Genomic DNA, 15307 nt, shown 5'->3' with positions numbered 1-15307 from the left:
GAGCTGAAGGCAGACGTTTAACGACTGAGCCACCCAGGCGCCCATTTACACTTTTATTTAATAGAATGAAAATATGATAAAATACAGAAATCATTATTAAAAGAGGTATCTTACCCAAGCCACTATAGAATACTTAGTATCTGATTTGGATAAATTGCTTAACTTCTGTGCCTCAGGTACTTTATATGTAAAACAAAAATAATAGTGGTACCTGTTGCATAAAGATTAAATGAAAATACATGCAAAGCACCTAAAATAGTGGCTGGCACGTGATAAGTTATTTTTCTTGTTATTGTTATTGCTATCTTGATAGTATAGAAGGCCTCTCCTTTCTCCTGTAAATACACTTTTACAGAGTCACAAATAAAATAGATATGAAATTGTGTATTTCTTCTTTATCTTTTCAAAAGATAAAGTGAGGAGAATGGATACAGAGTAGATCTTTCAGATGAATGAATGTAGTAAAAGGACACCTCAAACTCATTTAAGCTCTTAAGCATTTTTGACAAAACATTTTTTTCCCACTGATTATTGCTGACCCAGACATTAGCACCCTGACATAGAATGAGTAAAATCTCTCCTTTAGTAAATTAATGCCTGTGAATTTAATTTCTTATTGGAGCTTATTTTCTTAATGGTAGTAAATTAAACTTTTAGAACTCTGAGAGCAAGCTTTAGGACTTGGAGATGGATTCTGTGAACAGTAATAATACCATGATGGAATTAGGAAGCTTTTAAAGAGTTATATGGGTACATAAATCCCTTAATTCTAACTCTGGGGACAAAATGCTGGTCTTATTGAAGATCTCATTTATACATTTTACATCATGCTTCATTTTAAAAAAGGCTTAAACTTTTCCAGCTTTAGTTCAGTATAACATTAAGGATGTACTGAAATTCAGCTGTCTGTAGTTTTCATCAGTGCCTGTTTGAAGGAAAGTAGGCCTCACGTTAACTTCAAGAAACTACTAAGTCTTAGCAGTAGCCTCTGAAAGTGGTGCCTTCTGTCAGTACTTTTTCTGACCTTTGTCTGTCTTTGTCGTCATTGTTGTTTTAACCCAGACACTGGTATCCTTGCATTTGGCTCATTTCAGAAATTCTTTCCATGGTATATAACTTTGAGGTAGAGGTCAGAAGGTGAGTAGTCAGAAAAATTTAAACACCAACCTTGGGATAAACAGAATTAAGATATACTCACTTTCTTCATAGAGTCCCTGTCTTCCCCATCTAGAGTCTGAGTCTTTTTTCCATGCAGAGTCAGTTTCTCAGTGTATTTTTTTTTATAATAGAATTGAAATAAATATCCCTTCCATTTGATGTCAGTAATCAGCAAGGATGTGTTTTTAAATAGTATTTTAAAGTCTACTTATTTCTGAAGGATGATACAGGAAGAGTGGTATAGTTACTGATGTCTTGATAGATCATTGGTTATAGATTTTTTCAGTTCACATATGAGTTTTCTCAGGCCCTGTATCAATAAGCTCTAGGGCTGACATCTCAGAAAAATATTATTCTAAAGATGAAATTGTACATACTTATAAAGAATAGTAAACTTAAGAAAACAGAAGACTTGGCTTCTGGTCTAAACATTGTTACTTGGTAGCCACATGATCTGGAATACCTTTCTGGGTTTTCCATCTGTATTTTTTTAAAAAGCCCATCTTAGGAGGCTTGAGGTAAGATGTCAGTAAAATAAAAAATTATAAAGTACATTGTGATATTTCCTTTTTTAAATTATTAAAGGATAGCACAAATATAACATGGTTAATGCAACTTTCATTAGCTAATTAATATATAAATGACATGAAACTCTTAAAAGGTAGATTGAGTGCTGTTCTTTTCTGAAAATCTGTTACTTTATTTACTGCTTAAGGATTCTGATTTGGGACAAAGTCTTCAATTAATTTTTACTGTTTTTTTCCAGTTGTATATGTATCAGCTGTTCCGAAGTTTAGCCTATATCCATTCCTTTGGAATATGCCATCGGGATATTAAACCACAGAACCTCTTGTTGGATCCTGATACAGCTGTCTTAAAACTCTGTGACTTTGGAAGGTAAGCTAGCTTTCTTTTCTTCTCCCTTCTTTCACTCCTCCCCAGTCCCAACCTCCTACCCTATATGCTCTTTTAAAACCATATGCCTTTTACAATATCAGTCCAAAAATACCATAGTCCTTATTCAGGGATTATGCACTAGTTACAGATTCTTGTGAGGATAGTTTAGTAAATTCTGTCAGAATTATAAATATGTATAGTTTTTTATCCAGCAGTTTAATTAGTTAGGAATTATTCCCTTAGAAATACTTTAAAATAGTGTATATACAGGGATTTTTATCATAACATTGTTTATAAATGTCAGTAGGAAAATGACCAAATAAATTATAGCATATACACATTTAATGTAATACATGCAACTGTAAAAAAAGAATGAGGTAGCTGTCTATGAATTTAAAAGGAATGATGTCAGTAAAATAAGGAGTGATGTCTAAGAAATATTAAATTAAAAAAACAAGGTCAGGACTATATAAAGTTTGTTCCTTTTTGTGTTTTAAAAACATAGTACAGCGACATGTATATAGATAAATGATTATTGATTTCCAGAATGATACGTAATAAACCCATAACATTGATTGCCCCTAGGAAGGGAAACGGAGTATAGTGTGCTTGGGAAACTTGCTTTTTCATTGATAGTACTTCGTATTATTTGAATGTTTTATTATGTGTTTATATTCCTTTCTTAATAAGAACTAATTTTTTTAAAGGTTTTATTTATTTATTAGAGAGAAAGGTGGGGGAGAGAGCAAGCCGGGGGTAGGGAGGGAGGGACACAGAGACAGAATCTCAAGCAGACTCTGCTCTGAGCAGGGAGCCCAATGTGGGACTTGGTCTTACGACCCCTAGATTATGACCTGAGCCAAAACCAAGAGTCTGCTCTTCAACCTACTGAGCCACCCAGGCGCCCCAGAACTAATTTTTTAAAAATATTAGCATTCGTTACTGCATTCTTTTTCACTTCAGTGTTAACCTTAAAGTAGCAGTGTTTTCTTCCTTTTCCTCTGTAATTGAGTCTCTTATTCTCCTTTTCTGCAAATTCCAGTGCACTTGGCTTCCTTAAACTAATTCCTTGGTAACATTATACTGTGTAGTAAGACTTCATCCTTTTTATCTTCATAGTATTCAGCATCTTGTGCTTCTTTGATCTATCCTTTCAACATGAAACCAAGCTTATATCCTCATGTAACTCAGTTAACCTTCTTCCACCTAGATTAGTCTCTCTCCTCTCAGTCCCTAATACATTGCCACATAACTTGGATTCTCTCCAGTTTTTTTCATCCTCACAAATTCTTTTCATTGACCCGCATCTCCTAATGTCTATTTCTACCTCTTTGTAATACTTTATATCAACCCACAGTTTAAATTTTAGGTTTATTATAAGATATATTTTCCATACGCTGTCTCTTAAGCGTGTCAGAAAAACAAGCACATCTGCTCTCTCAGAATCAATTCTTAGTCTAATGGAGTGCTCCTTCAGACCATCCCCTTTTTACAGTTAAGTGATCTCAGACACCTGTTGTAGGATTCAGCTCATTTTGCAGGCTGTAACTCTTCCTTCAACTATAAGAAAAGGTGAAGGATATTAAATTCAAAACTCTTATCTGATGCTTGAAACAAAGTGCACATACTGCTAAAATCAGATGAGTTTTATTGTTATGGGGTATATTCCCCACTGACAATGACTGACTAATATGAACTGTAAAAAGACAGTGAGACATCAAGTTTAGTGGAGTTTCTGTTCTCACCATAGTGTCGAAACACTGCTGCTATGGACCATTTTATTGGGACATAGAAATCGCTTTGTTCTAATATATTTAGAATGGGGATTTTACTTCTATGGTAATAGGTCATTTTTAATAGCTCCGATTAATAACAAAGCTGCCTTTTTTTGTTTGTTTTTTTTTTTAAGATTTTATTTATTTGAGAGAGCGAGAAAGAGAGAGAGTGCGCACATGAGAGGGGGAAGGGTCAGAGGGAGAAGCAGACTCCCTGCTGAGCAGGGAGCCCAATGTGGGACTCGATCCTAGGACTCCAGGATCATGACCTGAGCCGAAGGCAGTCACTCAACCAACTGAGCCACCCAGGCGCCCCTTTTTGTTTGTTTTTAACAGTTAGTTTGGGCTAGCAGAGTTTTAGATACACTTTATTTTTTGTATTTTTATTTTTTTAGATACAGTTTAGATTCTTAGTGCCAGGTTGGTGGTGATTTGAACAAAACAGTATTACTCTCTTCTAGTGATTTTTTTTTTTTTACTGGATGAAATCAGGCCTAGAAGTAGCTGAAGGACTAGTTAGGCTTTCTCAGAACTATCTGTGGTCATTATATTGAATGCTTTCATCCTTCAAAGGATGGGAAGTAACTTCCAGCCTCATCTAAAGAGAAAGAAAGTAGCTTCATCAAGTATTGAGGAAATCTACAGGATGCAGAGTTTCCAATATTACCTTCTTTATCTTACAGTGAATTTTCTGACTATATAATTGCAATCTGTCTTGTTAATACAAAAAACCCTTTATAAAGTAGAAAGGTTTTATCAGTCAAGCTGAAAAGGTATCTTAATATTCCTGCAGCCAAAAATCAAGGATTGATATTTATTAATTTATGAAAGTGGTGCTGTGTGTCAGTACTTGGGGAGAAGGTTAAAAAATAAACTGCCTCCCTTGTTCAAAACTTGTAATGAGGGAAGAACAGGTTAAGGTAAGGGTTATCATTGACCAGAAATAAATGGAAGAAAAGAAAGCCCAAATTTTGAAACCTTTGTGACTACTTTATTTGTCTCTGCTCTGATTTCCTATACCTTTACCTCAAAATTTTCCCTTTCCTTGTTACTTATGTTCTTACTGTTTTGATTTTGTTGTTTGTGTTTATTGCCTGTATTTATCTTTGCTGTCCTCATATGCCAAAGTAGTTAGCTTCTACAGGAGTTTATTTCAGTGTATCTTTAAATTATCTTGAGAGACATCTCAAAAGAAACAAATTTTAACTTACTTTAATGTTTAAAATACATGCCACAAAGTATTTTGAAGAAAAGTTGGATTAGAGAACATGTAACTAAATTTACCACAGCACAGTTAGAATTCAGAGGCTGTGAATCATCTCTGACCTACAGGGGAGGACCTATCTTATTATTGGGTAATGAATATTTAGACAGTTAATAAAGTGACCAACATAGTGGAAAAAGAAAGTAGATTGGGTAAGCCTTGGGATATTTACTCTGATGCAGAAGTCAAATTATAAATCAACTATAAAGTCAAATTATAAATCAGTTTCTGTTAAAAAAAAAAAAAAACTCGGGTAAGAAGTATTCATTCTTACAATCCGTTACTATGCTTTTTGGTGGGTGGAGGTACTTCCTACTTTTCCTGCCCTTCCTTCTTTGTATTTGAGAGGTAGTATTCAAGGAACAGAGGATAACAAGAAGTTCAGCGTTTGTCCTTTTATGACTTTCTGTCTCTTTTTCCTTAGGTGAGAGTTGACAAATGCATTCTTTAAAAGCTACTGTTTGTTTGTTTTAATTACTATTACATTAAAATTTTAAGTTTCTTTTGCCAGGTAGTTATGGTTCATATTTTTCTTTTTTGCATGTTGTGTGATTTAATTGTGTGAATCTTAGATAAATGTTCAGTGTTGTCAATGGTAGTTTAAGTTCTTTTAAGGTTTACACTTAGTTTAAAAAACTTACGCTTTTTATTTTTTTTTGTTAGTGCAAAGCAGCTGGTCCGAGGAGAACCCAATGTTTCGTATATCTGTTCTCGGTACTATAGGGCACCAGAGTTGATCTTTGGAGCCACTGATTATACCTCTAGTATAGGTAAGTACTGAATATGAATATAATGGCTTGTAATTATTTATTACATCTTATTTTTAGTAATTTGGTATTACTAACATCTACTTTCACTTAACTATAAAAATAGGAATGACCTAAAGTCTGTTTCTCCTTAAAGACTCATGTGCAAAAATGTGTAGAGTATTTTAAATGTCAACTTCCAGAATTTAAGGATATTTACTATTTTATATTAAGGTTTCTGGGATTTTTTGGGAGAATAATAAAGCTATTCCTTTATAATTGCATGGTTCCACTATGATTACATTTGTTTTTAACTTAAAATTTCAAATAAATCCTAAGTGTATCTTTTCTTTTTTAAAATTTTAATTCTCCTGAAGTACTAACTTCTGAGCTTGATCAATAGTTGGAGAATTTGCATCCATGACATTGATGATGAAAATGATAGGATGGCCATGTTGTTGACATTTCTACTATGCTGTCCCAGTTGGTTATTTACTTTTAAGTCACGTCATAAAAAACAACAAAAATCAGTGGCTAAACCCACTGATTCTGTAGAAGTCTTCACAAAAGATCTTTAGTGATAACACAAATTGAATAGGGATGATTTGCTTCAGTCTTCAATGACCTCCTCTTTTACCCCATTTTAGCCCACTAACAGAAGTGAACATAGTACTATCAGCTGCGCATGAATAGTAAAGCTAAGAATGGAGGAGCAACCTTAGGCTAGGTGTACAGGTGGAGGTCAGAATTATTTTATTGTTATTTACTGTTTCTGAAAAGAATCCTTTAGTCCAAAAACAGAAACAAGAGCATGCAAATACCAAACCAACCAACCAGAAAGAACAACCATGGTTACAGAACACTAAGAAAAAGCAGAATGTGGACAGTTTTTGTCTTTTAATACAAGTGGAAATTACCTGATATGAACACAGGCCTCTAAACAGAAACGCATTACCATTTTTATTTTGCCTAAAGGACAAAATGCCAAAGAGCAATTTGATTTGTGCCAAGGGACCCACAGTTTTACCCATCATTTCTTTTGCACCATTAGTGCAAATATCAACACAGTGAAAAAAGTAGATAATATCTTAGTATTCTTATGAGAATAGTTTTACCCGTTAGGACCTCTAAAAAGGTCCAGGAGGCCCAGGGCTCTGCAGACCATACTTTGAGAACTGCTTCACTGGAAGATAGAGGGTATAATCTCGTGTGTGTGTGTGTGTGTGTGTGTGTGTGTGTGTGTGTGTGTAATGCTGAAAGTTTCATCATGGCTGTTACATGGCCTATGTTAAGGGACAAATGAGAAATAGCAAAAAGGGTATTTTGGTTGGAGTAGAACTAGATTTGAGTTCTAGGTTTGTTACTGCTTAGCTAAGCTATGAAGTGGAGATTGCTAATAGTTCTACCTACCTTTCTGAGTGGCTGTGAAGATTAAATAAAATATTAGTGAAAGTACTATAGAAATGGAAGTTGGTATTCATTTCATGCTATTTGTTGACTCTCCGCAAGAGCAAATTTCAGCCCTTTATATTTGGAAATATCATTGGATTTTTCAGCTGCTTTATATTTTATTCAAGTATATGATACTGATCATCTGCATACCCGATATTGGGATGAGTTGTGCCAGGGTCACCTAAAATAACTGCAGTTTGCTTCTTTTAAAAAAGTCATGACCATATCATCTGACACATTAATAAGGCATGTATAAAAAAACTCGTGACCTGCTTAAGAGTGCATTACTTCTATAAATGTCCATGTGCCTTAGCAGTTCTTTGGAATCATCTAGCAAAAGATGGGCATTTTAGTCCATTTTCTCTATTAGGAATCACTTCTGTGGATATTATGAGTGCCTGATTTCCAGTAACCTCCTTTGTATGGCTAATGCCAGATTCTGACTTTCTAGGCTTAGGACTCACCATATGCCACTGATTCAACGTTGGTCTTTTGAACCCTTAATAAGCCTGGATTTGACCTCCCTTTTTAGACCTGGATATTTCCTCTCATGACTCTGGATGATTTATAGACAGACAGAAACAAAAGTATTTAGAAGTGTACTAATGCAGATACATTTTAGAAATATTTTTAACAGTGATGTTTGAAATGAAAGAGTAGCTGGTTCTGAGTAGATTATTGTCCTGTTTGGATATAACCAGAGCTCAGGCTGATGGCTCTGATTATATTGTCTTACTGAGAAATGGCAGAGAACAAATGGCTTCTTCAGGACGAAGAATTGAGTTTATAGACCCTTGAAGAAGCAGTTAGTTATTCTCTGACAATGAGGCATTTATTCAAGATAGTGGTGTCTTGATTAGGAATTGAAATTGGGTTCCAGGCCTAGCTCTGTTATTCAGTACCTTTACTTTGGGCAAGTCCCTGATCTTTATTGTGCCTTAATTTCCTTATTTGTGAATTAAATATGTTAAACTAAATGGTCTTGAAAGATCACTTTTACCAGGAATTAGAGTTAAGTATGAAGCAGAACACTATTTTGGTTGAAATCCCCAGATAACCAGATAAGTCAGTGGACCAAAGTGCTTATTTTATTATACCTCCTGTTTTAGTCTATTTGGAGAATATCATTCGTTTGTCCCATTTAGTATGAACAGAAAAGATTTTGATATCTCCCAGAAAGTGAATGATAAATACCTTGATTTTGGTAGTTTGCCTGAGTTAACATTGGGGACCACTGGTATAGTTGCCACCTGAATTTTAGGATTATTAGTCTGTGGCAACTACTAAACAATAGTATTCCTTAATGGTTTACTCCTTGTCTCCCATATTTGTACCTAAATCCAGGCTAAGAAAGTATTTCCCATGGTTTTTTAATGAAAATTTAATTATTTCCCTGCAGTTTTTCCAGCCTTGTATTCTGAGATGAATTATTCTCTATTATAAAGAAATGAGTACATATTACCTTCCTTCTAATTGGGTAGGTAAAGGCTATTTTTATTTTTTATTTTTTTATTTTTTTTAAGATTTTATTTATTTATTTGAGACAGAGAGAATGAGAGAGAGAGAGCACATGAGAGGGGGGAGGGTCAGAGGGAGAAGCAGACTCCCCGCTGAGTGGGGAGCCCGATGCGGGACCCGATCCAGGGACTCCAGGATCATGACCTGAGCTGAAGGCAATCGCTTAACCAACTGAGCCACCCAGGCGCCCAAGGCTATTTTTAAACTTAGATCAAAATAAAGCCTTTATGTTAATGAATATATATATCTTTTCCACTTCCATCTTAAGAGTTAGTATTACTTGGCTTTGAGAGAAGTAAAGTTTTCTTAGCAGGTTTTGATATTTGCTTCATTTAGCAATTACCTAGTATATCAAGGAGGGCTCTTTTTGGTCAGTGTTTGCAAAATAGGTGTCTTGGTTATCATTGCTTGGAACTGGACAAAATCAACTTGAATTTCTTAAATAAATTTTTTGTCATTATTTTCCTCTGTCAGTAAAAAGTTAGTCACTGGAGCAGGGATTTCTAATCCCTCTTGATAGTGCATCTCACCATATCAGACCTCTTAAATTATTTGTTGACCCCATGCCATTCACCATTATCCTCCTTTCTGACTGGTAGATGAGAAAGCCCAGCAAAGATTTATGCTCATCTTCTAAAGCTCTTGATTGTTGGTTCATACAAAACCCAGGAATCTCAGGCATCCAGAAACTGCAAATTAGCTTTTTCCTTGCAGAAAGTCTTAATGGTGGGCTATAAATAGATTGGCCATATAATTTAACTTATTTGGTAATACTTTTAAAGAGAAAGAGGATGTTATTAGTGATTATCCCAGGATAATAAATCTAAACCAGGACTATCTTGGGTAAGCCAGGATTGTATACTTTAGATTATTTTTTAATTAATTAAATTTATTTATAAATTATTAAAACTAATTAAATTATTTTAAAAGTTTACTCTCAGGATTGAGGTTTCCACTTTGACTTAAAAATGAGTTATTTGTTTTGTTTTTTTTCCTTAAAATGTTTTAATTTTACACTACCTATGTTCTTCTCTAGGATTTTTATGGTTTCAGGTCTCACATTTAGATCTTTAATCCATTTAGAATTTATTTTTGTGTTTGATGTAAGAAAATCCAGTTTCATACTTCTGCATGTTGCTCTCTAGTTTTCCCAACAGCATTTGTTGAAGAGACCATTTTTTTCTCGTTGGATATTCTTTCCTGCTTTGTCGAGGATAATTAACCATATAGTTGTGGGTTCATTTCTGGGTTTTTTGTTCTGTTGATTTATGTGTCTATTTTTGTGGCAGTACCATACTGTTTTGATCACTACAGCTTTGTAATATAACTTAAAGTCGGAATTGTGATGTCTTTAGCTTTGCTTTTCTTTTTCAAGTTTGCTTTGGCTATTTGGGGTCTTTTGTGGTCCCTACAAGTTTTAGGATTGTTTGTTCTGGCTCTGTGAAAAATGCTGGTGGTATTTTGATAGGGATTGCATTAAATGTTGATTTGGGTAGTATGGACATTTCACCAGTATTTGTTCTTCTGATCCATGAGCATGGGATGTTTTTCCTTTTCTTTGTGTCATCTTCAGTTTCTTTCCTCAGTGTTTTACAGTTTTCGGGCTTCAGATCCTTTACATCTTTAGTTAGTTTTATTCTTCTGGTTTTTAGAGCAATTGTAAATGGGACTGGTTCCTTAATTTCTCTTTCTGCTCCTTCATTATTGGTGCATAAAAATGCAACAGATTGTGGTACATTGATTTTTTTTATCCTGTGAGTTTACTGAATTCACTTCATCAGTTCTAGCACTTTTTAGTGGAATCTTTCAGGTTTTCTATATAGAGTATCATGTCATCTGCAAATAATTAAAGTTTTAGTTCTTCCTTGCCAATGTGGATGCCTTTTATTTCTTTTTGTTGTCTGATTGCTATGGTTAGGACTTCCAGTGCTATGTTAAATACCGGTGGTGAGAGTGGATATCCCTGTCTTGTTCTTCAACATAGGGGAAAAGCTGTGGGTTTTTCATATAGGGCCTATATTGTGTGAGGTATGATCCCTCTAAACCTACTTTATTGAGAGTTTTTATCATGAATGGATGTTACATATTGTCACATACTTTTGCTGCATCTATTGAAATGATCATATGGTTCTTATCCTTTCTTTTACTAATGTAGTGTATCAAGTTGATTAATTTGTGAATATTGAACCATACTTGCAACCCAGGAATAAATCTCACTTGAATGTGGTGAATTATTTTTTTAATGTATTGTTGGATTCAGTTTGCTAGTATTTCATTGAGAATTTTTATATCCATGTTCATCAGGGATCTTGTCCTGTAGTTCTCTTTTTTATTGTAGTCTTTATGTGGTTTTGGTATCAGGATAGTGCTGGCCTCATAGAATGAGTTTGAAAGTTTTCCTTCCTTTTCTATTCTTTTGGATTTGTGAAATAAAATTTATTCCTCTGTCTTTGCATTTAAAAATGATAATATATTTATATAATACATTTCTCCATCAATCATACTATAACACAAAAGCCAACCATTTAAGGCTTAAATTTTTTTATCAGAATTTGCATTGCAGAAAAAGCATTTGACAAAGTACAGCATCCTTTCTTGATTAAAACTCTTCACAGTGTAGGGATAGAGGATACATACCTCAATATCATAAAAGCCATCTATGAAAAACCCACAGCGAATATCATTCTCAGTAGGGAAAAACTGAGAGCTTTTCCCCTACAGTCAGGAACACGACAGGGATGTCCACTGTCACCACTGCTATTCATCATAGTACTAGAAGTCCTAGCCACAGCAATCAGACAACAAAAAGAAATAAAAGGCATCTGAATCAACAAACAAGTCAAACTCTCACTCTTTGCAGATGATATGATACTTTAGGTGGAAAACCCAAAAGACTCCACCCCAAAACTGCTAGAACTCATACAGGAATTCAGTAAAGTGGCAGGATATAAAATCAACGCACAGAAATCAGTTGCATTTCTATACACCAACAACAGGACAGAAGAAAGAGAAATTAAGGAGTCGATCCCATTTACAATTGCACCCAAAACCATAAGATACCTAGGAGTAAATCTAACCGAAGAGGCAAAGAATCTATACTCAGAAAACTATAGAATACTCATGAAAGAAATTGAGGAAGACACAAAGAAATAGAAAAACATTCCATGCTCATGGATTGAAAGATAAATATTGTGAAGATGTCAATGTTACCTAGAGCAGTGTACACATTTAATGCAATCTCTATCAAAATACCATCCACTTTTTTCAAAGAAATGGAACAAATAATCCTAAAATTTGTATGGAACCAGAAAAGACCCCGAATAGCCAGAGGAATATTGAAAAAGAAAAGCAAAGCTGGTGGCATCACAATTCCGGACTTCAAGCTCTTTAATCATCAAGACAGTATGGTACTGGTATAAAAAGAGACACATAGATCATTGGAAGATAAATTGGTGTGTGTCTTGCCATTTGCAATGACGTGGTTGGAAACTAGAGGGTATTATGCTAAGTGAAATAAATCAATTAGAGAAAGACAAGTATCATATGATCTCACTGATATGAGGAATTCTTAATCTCAGGAAACAAAACTGAGGGTTGCTGGAGTGGTGGGGGGTGGGAGGGTTGGGGTGGTTGGGTGATAGACATTGGGGAGGATATGTGCTATGTTGAGTGCTGTGAATTGTGTAAGACTGATAAATCACAGACCTGTACCTCTGAAACAAATAATACATTATATGTTAAAAAAAAAAAAAAAAGATAGTAGGAAGGGAAAAATGAAGGGGGGGAACTGGAAGGGGAGATGAACCATGAGAGACTATGGACTCTGAGAAACAAACTGAGGGTTTTAGAGGGGAGGAGGGTGGGGGCATGTGTTAGCCCTGTGATGGGTATTAAGGAGGGCACGTATTAAATGGAGCACTGGGTGTTATATGCAAACAATGAATCATGGAACACTACATCAAAAATTAATGATATAATGAATGGTGACTAACATAACATAATAAAAATAAAATTTAAAAAAAAGAATTTGCATTGGCTTAAAACTCTATGTTTAGATATTGAACCTTTTTGTGCCTATTTTGTAAGGACTGCCAATGTACAGAGGTTTTATCACTTTGACTTATTTTAAGGTATGATTAGATAATCATGCCCTATGTTTTGGTGCTATAATCCCCTGTCTTGGTTGTTGAAGATTTGAACACCTGATATTTGATAATTAAATGGACTTAACCCTTTGTTGGAATTTTCTTATTGGCCTTGTTTCTTCTTTGGTAAGTTTAACACTTTAGGGATAATTTGATGACTTTCTTCCCTCAGTTTTGGGTTGTACAGTTTTTTGCTTGTGATATTTGCTCTGTGATCAAAGTAAAATTAGGAAATGTATACAAGTAGTTTTCAATGCAACTTAGGCTACAGGCATTAGTAACTCTTGTTTTCTTTACAGATGTATGGTCTGCAGGCTGTGTGTTGGCTGAGCTGTTGCTAGGACAACCAATATTTCCAGGGGACAGTGGTGTGGATCAGTTGGTGGAAATAATCAAGGTGAGAAGTTTGAATCAGAATTTTTGAACTGCAGTGAATTTTATTGTTATTCTAAGAATCCGTATCACCCACACGCATGAAAAACTTGAAAAATGGAGAAATTAATCCAAGATCACATAAAAGGTCAGCTATAGAGGAGGTATAAGAACACAGCCTTTTGGTTTCGAATTGAGTTAACTCTTCTGTTATATGGATCCTATAAAAGGTATTTTAGATATCTGATGCAAAAGAATGGATATATTTGTTATTTAAAGTACTTAAAAGCCATAAGATCACTAGAATGTATATAAACCAAATAAAAGCACAAACCATGTGTATTTTTGCTCAGTATGTCTTCTCCTAATGTCTGCTCCTAATATTCTGCTGAGCACATGATGCTTATATTTTTCAATATATAAATATTTGTAAAATGAAAGAATGAGTATCTACTTGTACAAGCAGACCACTGATAGAAGCAGAATATTGACTTAGGATTTAATACAATTTTATTTATTAGATCTTATCAGCACTTTTATTAACAACAGCAGATTTTTAAAAATTTTTTTGTTATGTTAATCACCATACATTACATCATTAGTTCTTGATGTAGTGTTCCATGATTCATTGTTTGTGCATAACACCCAGTGCTCCACGCAGAATGTGCCCTCTTTAATACCCATCACCAGGCTAACCCATCCCCCCTCCCTCCTCCCCTCTAGAACCCTCAGTTTGTTTTTCAGAGTCCATCGTCTCTCATGGTTCGTGTCCCCCTCCGACTTACTCCCCTTCATCCTTCCCCTCCTGTTGTCTTCTTCTTTTTCTTTTTTCTTAACATATTAACAACAGCAGATTTAAAATATTATTACCTTGGAATTAATATTGTCACTTAAGAACACTAAGGCTGAGATTTTAAATGATTTTTTAAATATAATTTTTAAAAGTTTTTAATATTTGAGACCTTAAAGTTCCCACCCCCTTAAAAAAAAAAAAATCTAGTGTCTGTATATTATGACCACTAGATTGCTTCATTCTAAGGTTACAGTTTGTCCAGAGCAACAACACCTGCTGTCTTCTGGGTTTTAGTCTTGATTTTCTAAATATTTCTTAGAAATGTAAAATTGAAAATCTCCTTAGAGGTTCTGTAGTCCAATTCTCCGAACAGTGAAAGAACCATCTTAGTTATAGTCCTGACAGATGGATTTCCAGTGTTTTCCTTAAATACTTCCAACATCAAAACGCTACTTTGGGATTCATTCTGCTCTGTACCTAGACACCTTGAATTTAATTTTTCTTTGCTGAGCCATAACTCCTCAGTAGCTTTTATCAGTTGTACACAGGACTATGATTATGTTACTTAAAGCTCCTTGTACTTCATTCTATAAAAATATGTTACTTTTGGTAAGTCAATTTTGCTAAATACTAATGTGTGCAAGTATGGTTGAAAAGACCAGTGTGTGATCAAAAATCTTCCTCACTATCCATATGATTTTTTTATGATTTGCACCTGAGACCTCTGGTATTTGCAGTCTTTTTGGGGTAACCATCTTTTAGTTTCAAATTAAACTTAACCTTTGTCCATCAGATCTACTTTCTGATTCCCACACTACACTCAGATCTAAGTTCAAATAGTTTGGTCATTTGGTTTCCTAAAAGCCCGTTCCCCATTATTTAAATTAATATTGTAATACAAGGGTTGGCAGACTTTTTCTTCAGAGGGCTAGATAAAATATTTTAGGCTTCGTGGGCTAAAACACAAATCAAGGATGTCATAGAGATGTGCAACAAGAGAAAACAAATTTCTGCAAATTTTTCATTGAGGAAATTAAAAATATAATGAGTACAAATTTTTTTAATACAGATCTACTAATTAAAAGATTGGAATACCTTGGAGGGAGGCTGTAAGATTTCTTTTCATTAGGATTCAGTTAGTATTCTCTATCATCAAATTGATTGCAAATTATTATCTGTAAAATCAA

At 34.5% G+C, this 15307-nt stretch overlaps 1 protein-coding gene across 2 annotated transcripts in view; it reads left to right on the top strand.

The window, feature by feature from the left end:
* The window catches only part of GSK3B (glycogen synthase kinase 3 beta), a 205123-nt gene that overhangs the window by 125581 nt on the left and 64235 nt on the right, over window positions 1–15307 (top strand). For both annotated transcript variants that reach the window (XM_025874826.2, XM_025874830.2), the window contains exons 5-7: window positions 1925–2055; window positions 5758–5864; window positions 13255–13352. In XM_025874826.2, the coding sequence (XP_025730611.1) occupies window positions 1925–2055; window positions 5758–5864; window positions 13255–13352 (336 nt within the window). The remainder of the gene's footprint in view (window positions 1–1924; window positions 2056–5757; window positions 5865–13254; window positions 13353–15307) is intronic.

Source organism: Callorhinus ursinus, unplaced genomic scaffold (genome assembly GCF_003265705.2).
Source record: "Callorhinus ursinus isolate GAN/ISIS: 27379988/994484 unplaced genomic scaffold, GSC_fseal_2.0 scaffold1, whole genome shotgun sequence".
Lineage (NCBI taxonomy): Eukaryota > Metazoa > Chordata > Mammalia > Carnivora > Otariidae > Callorhinus > Callorhinus ursinus.
Note: the sequence above shows the minus strand (reverse complement) of the source record. Positions and strands in the feature narration are given on the sequence as shown.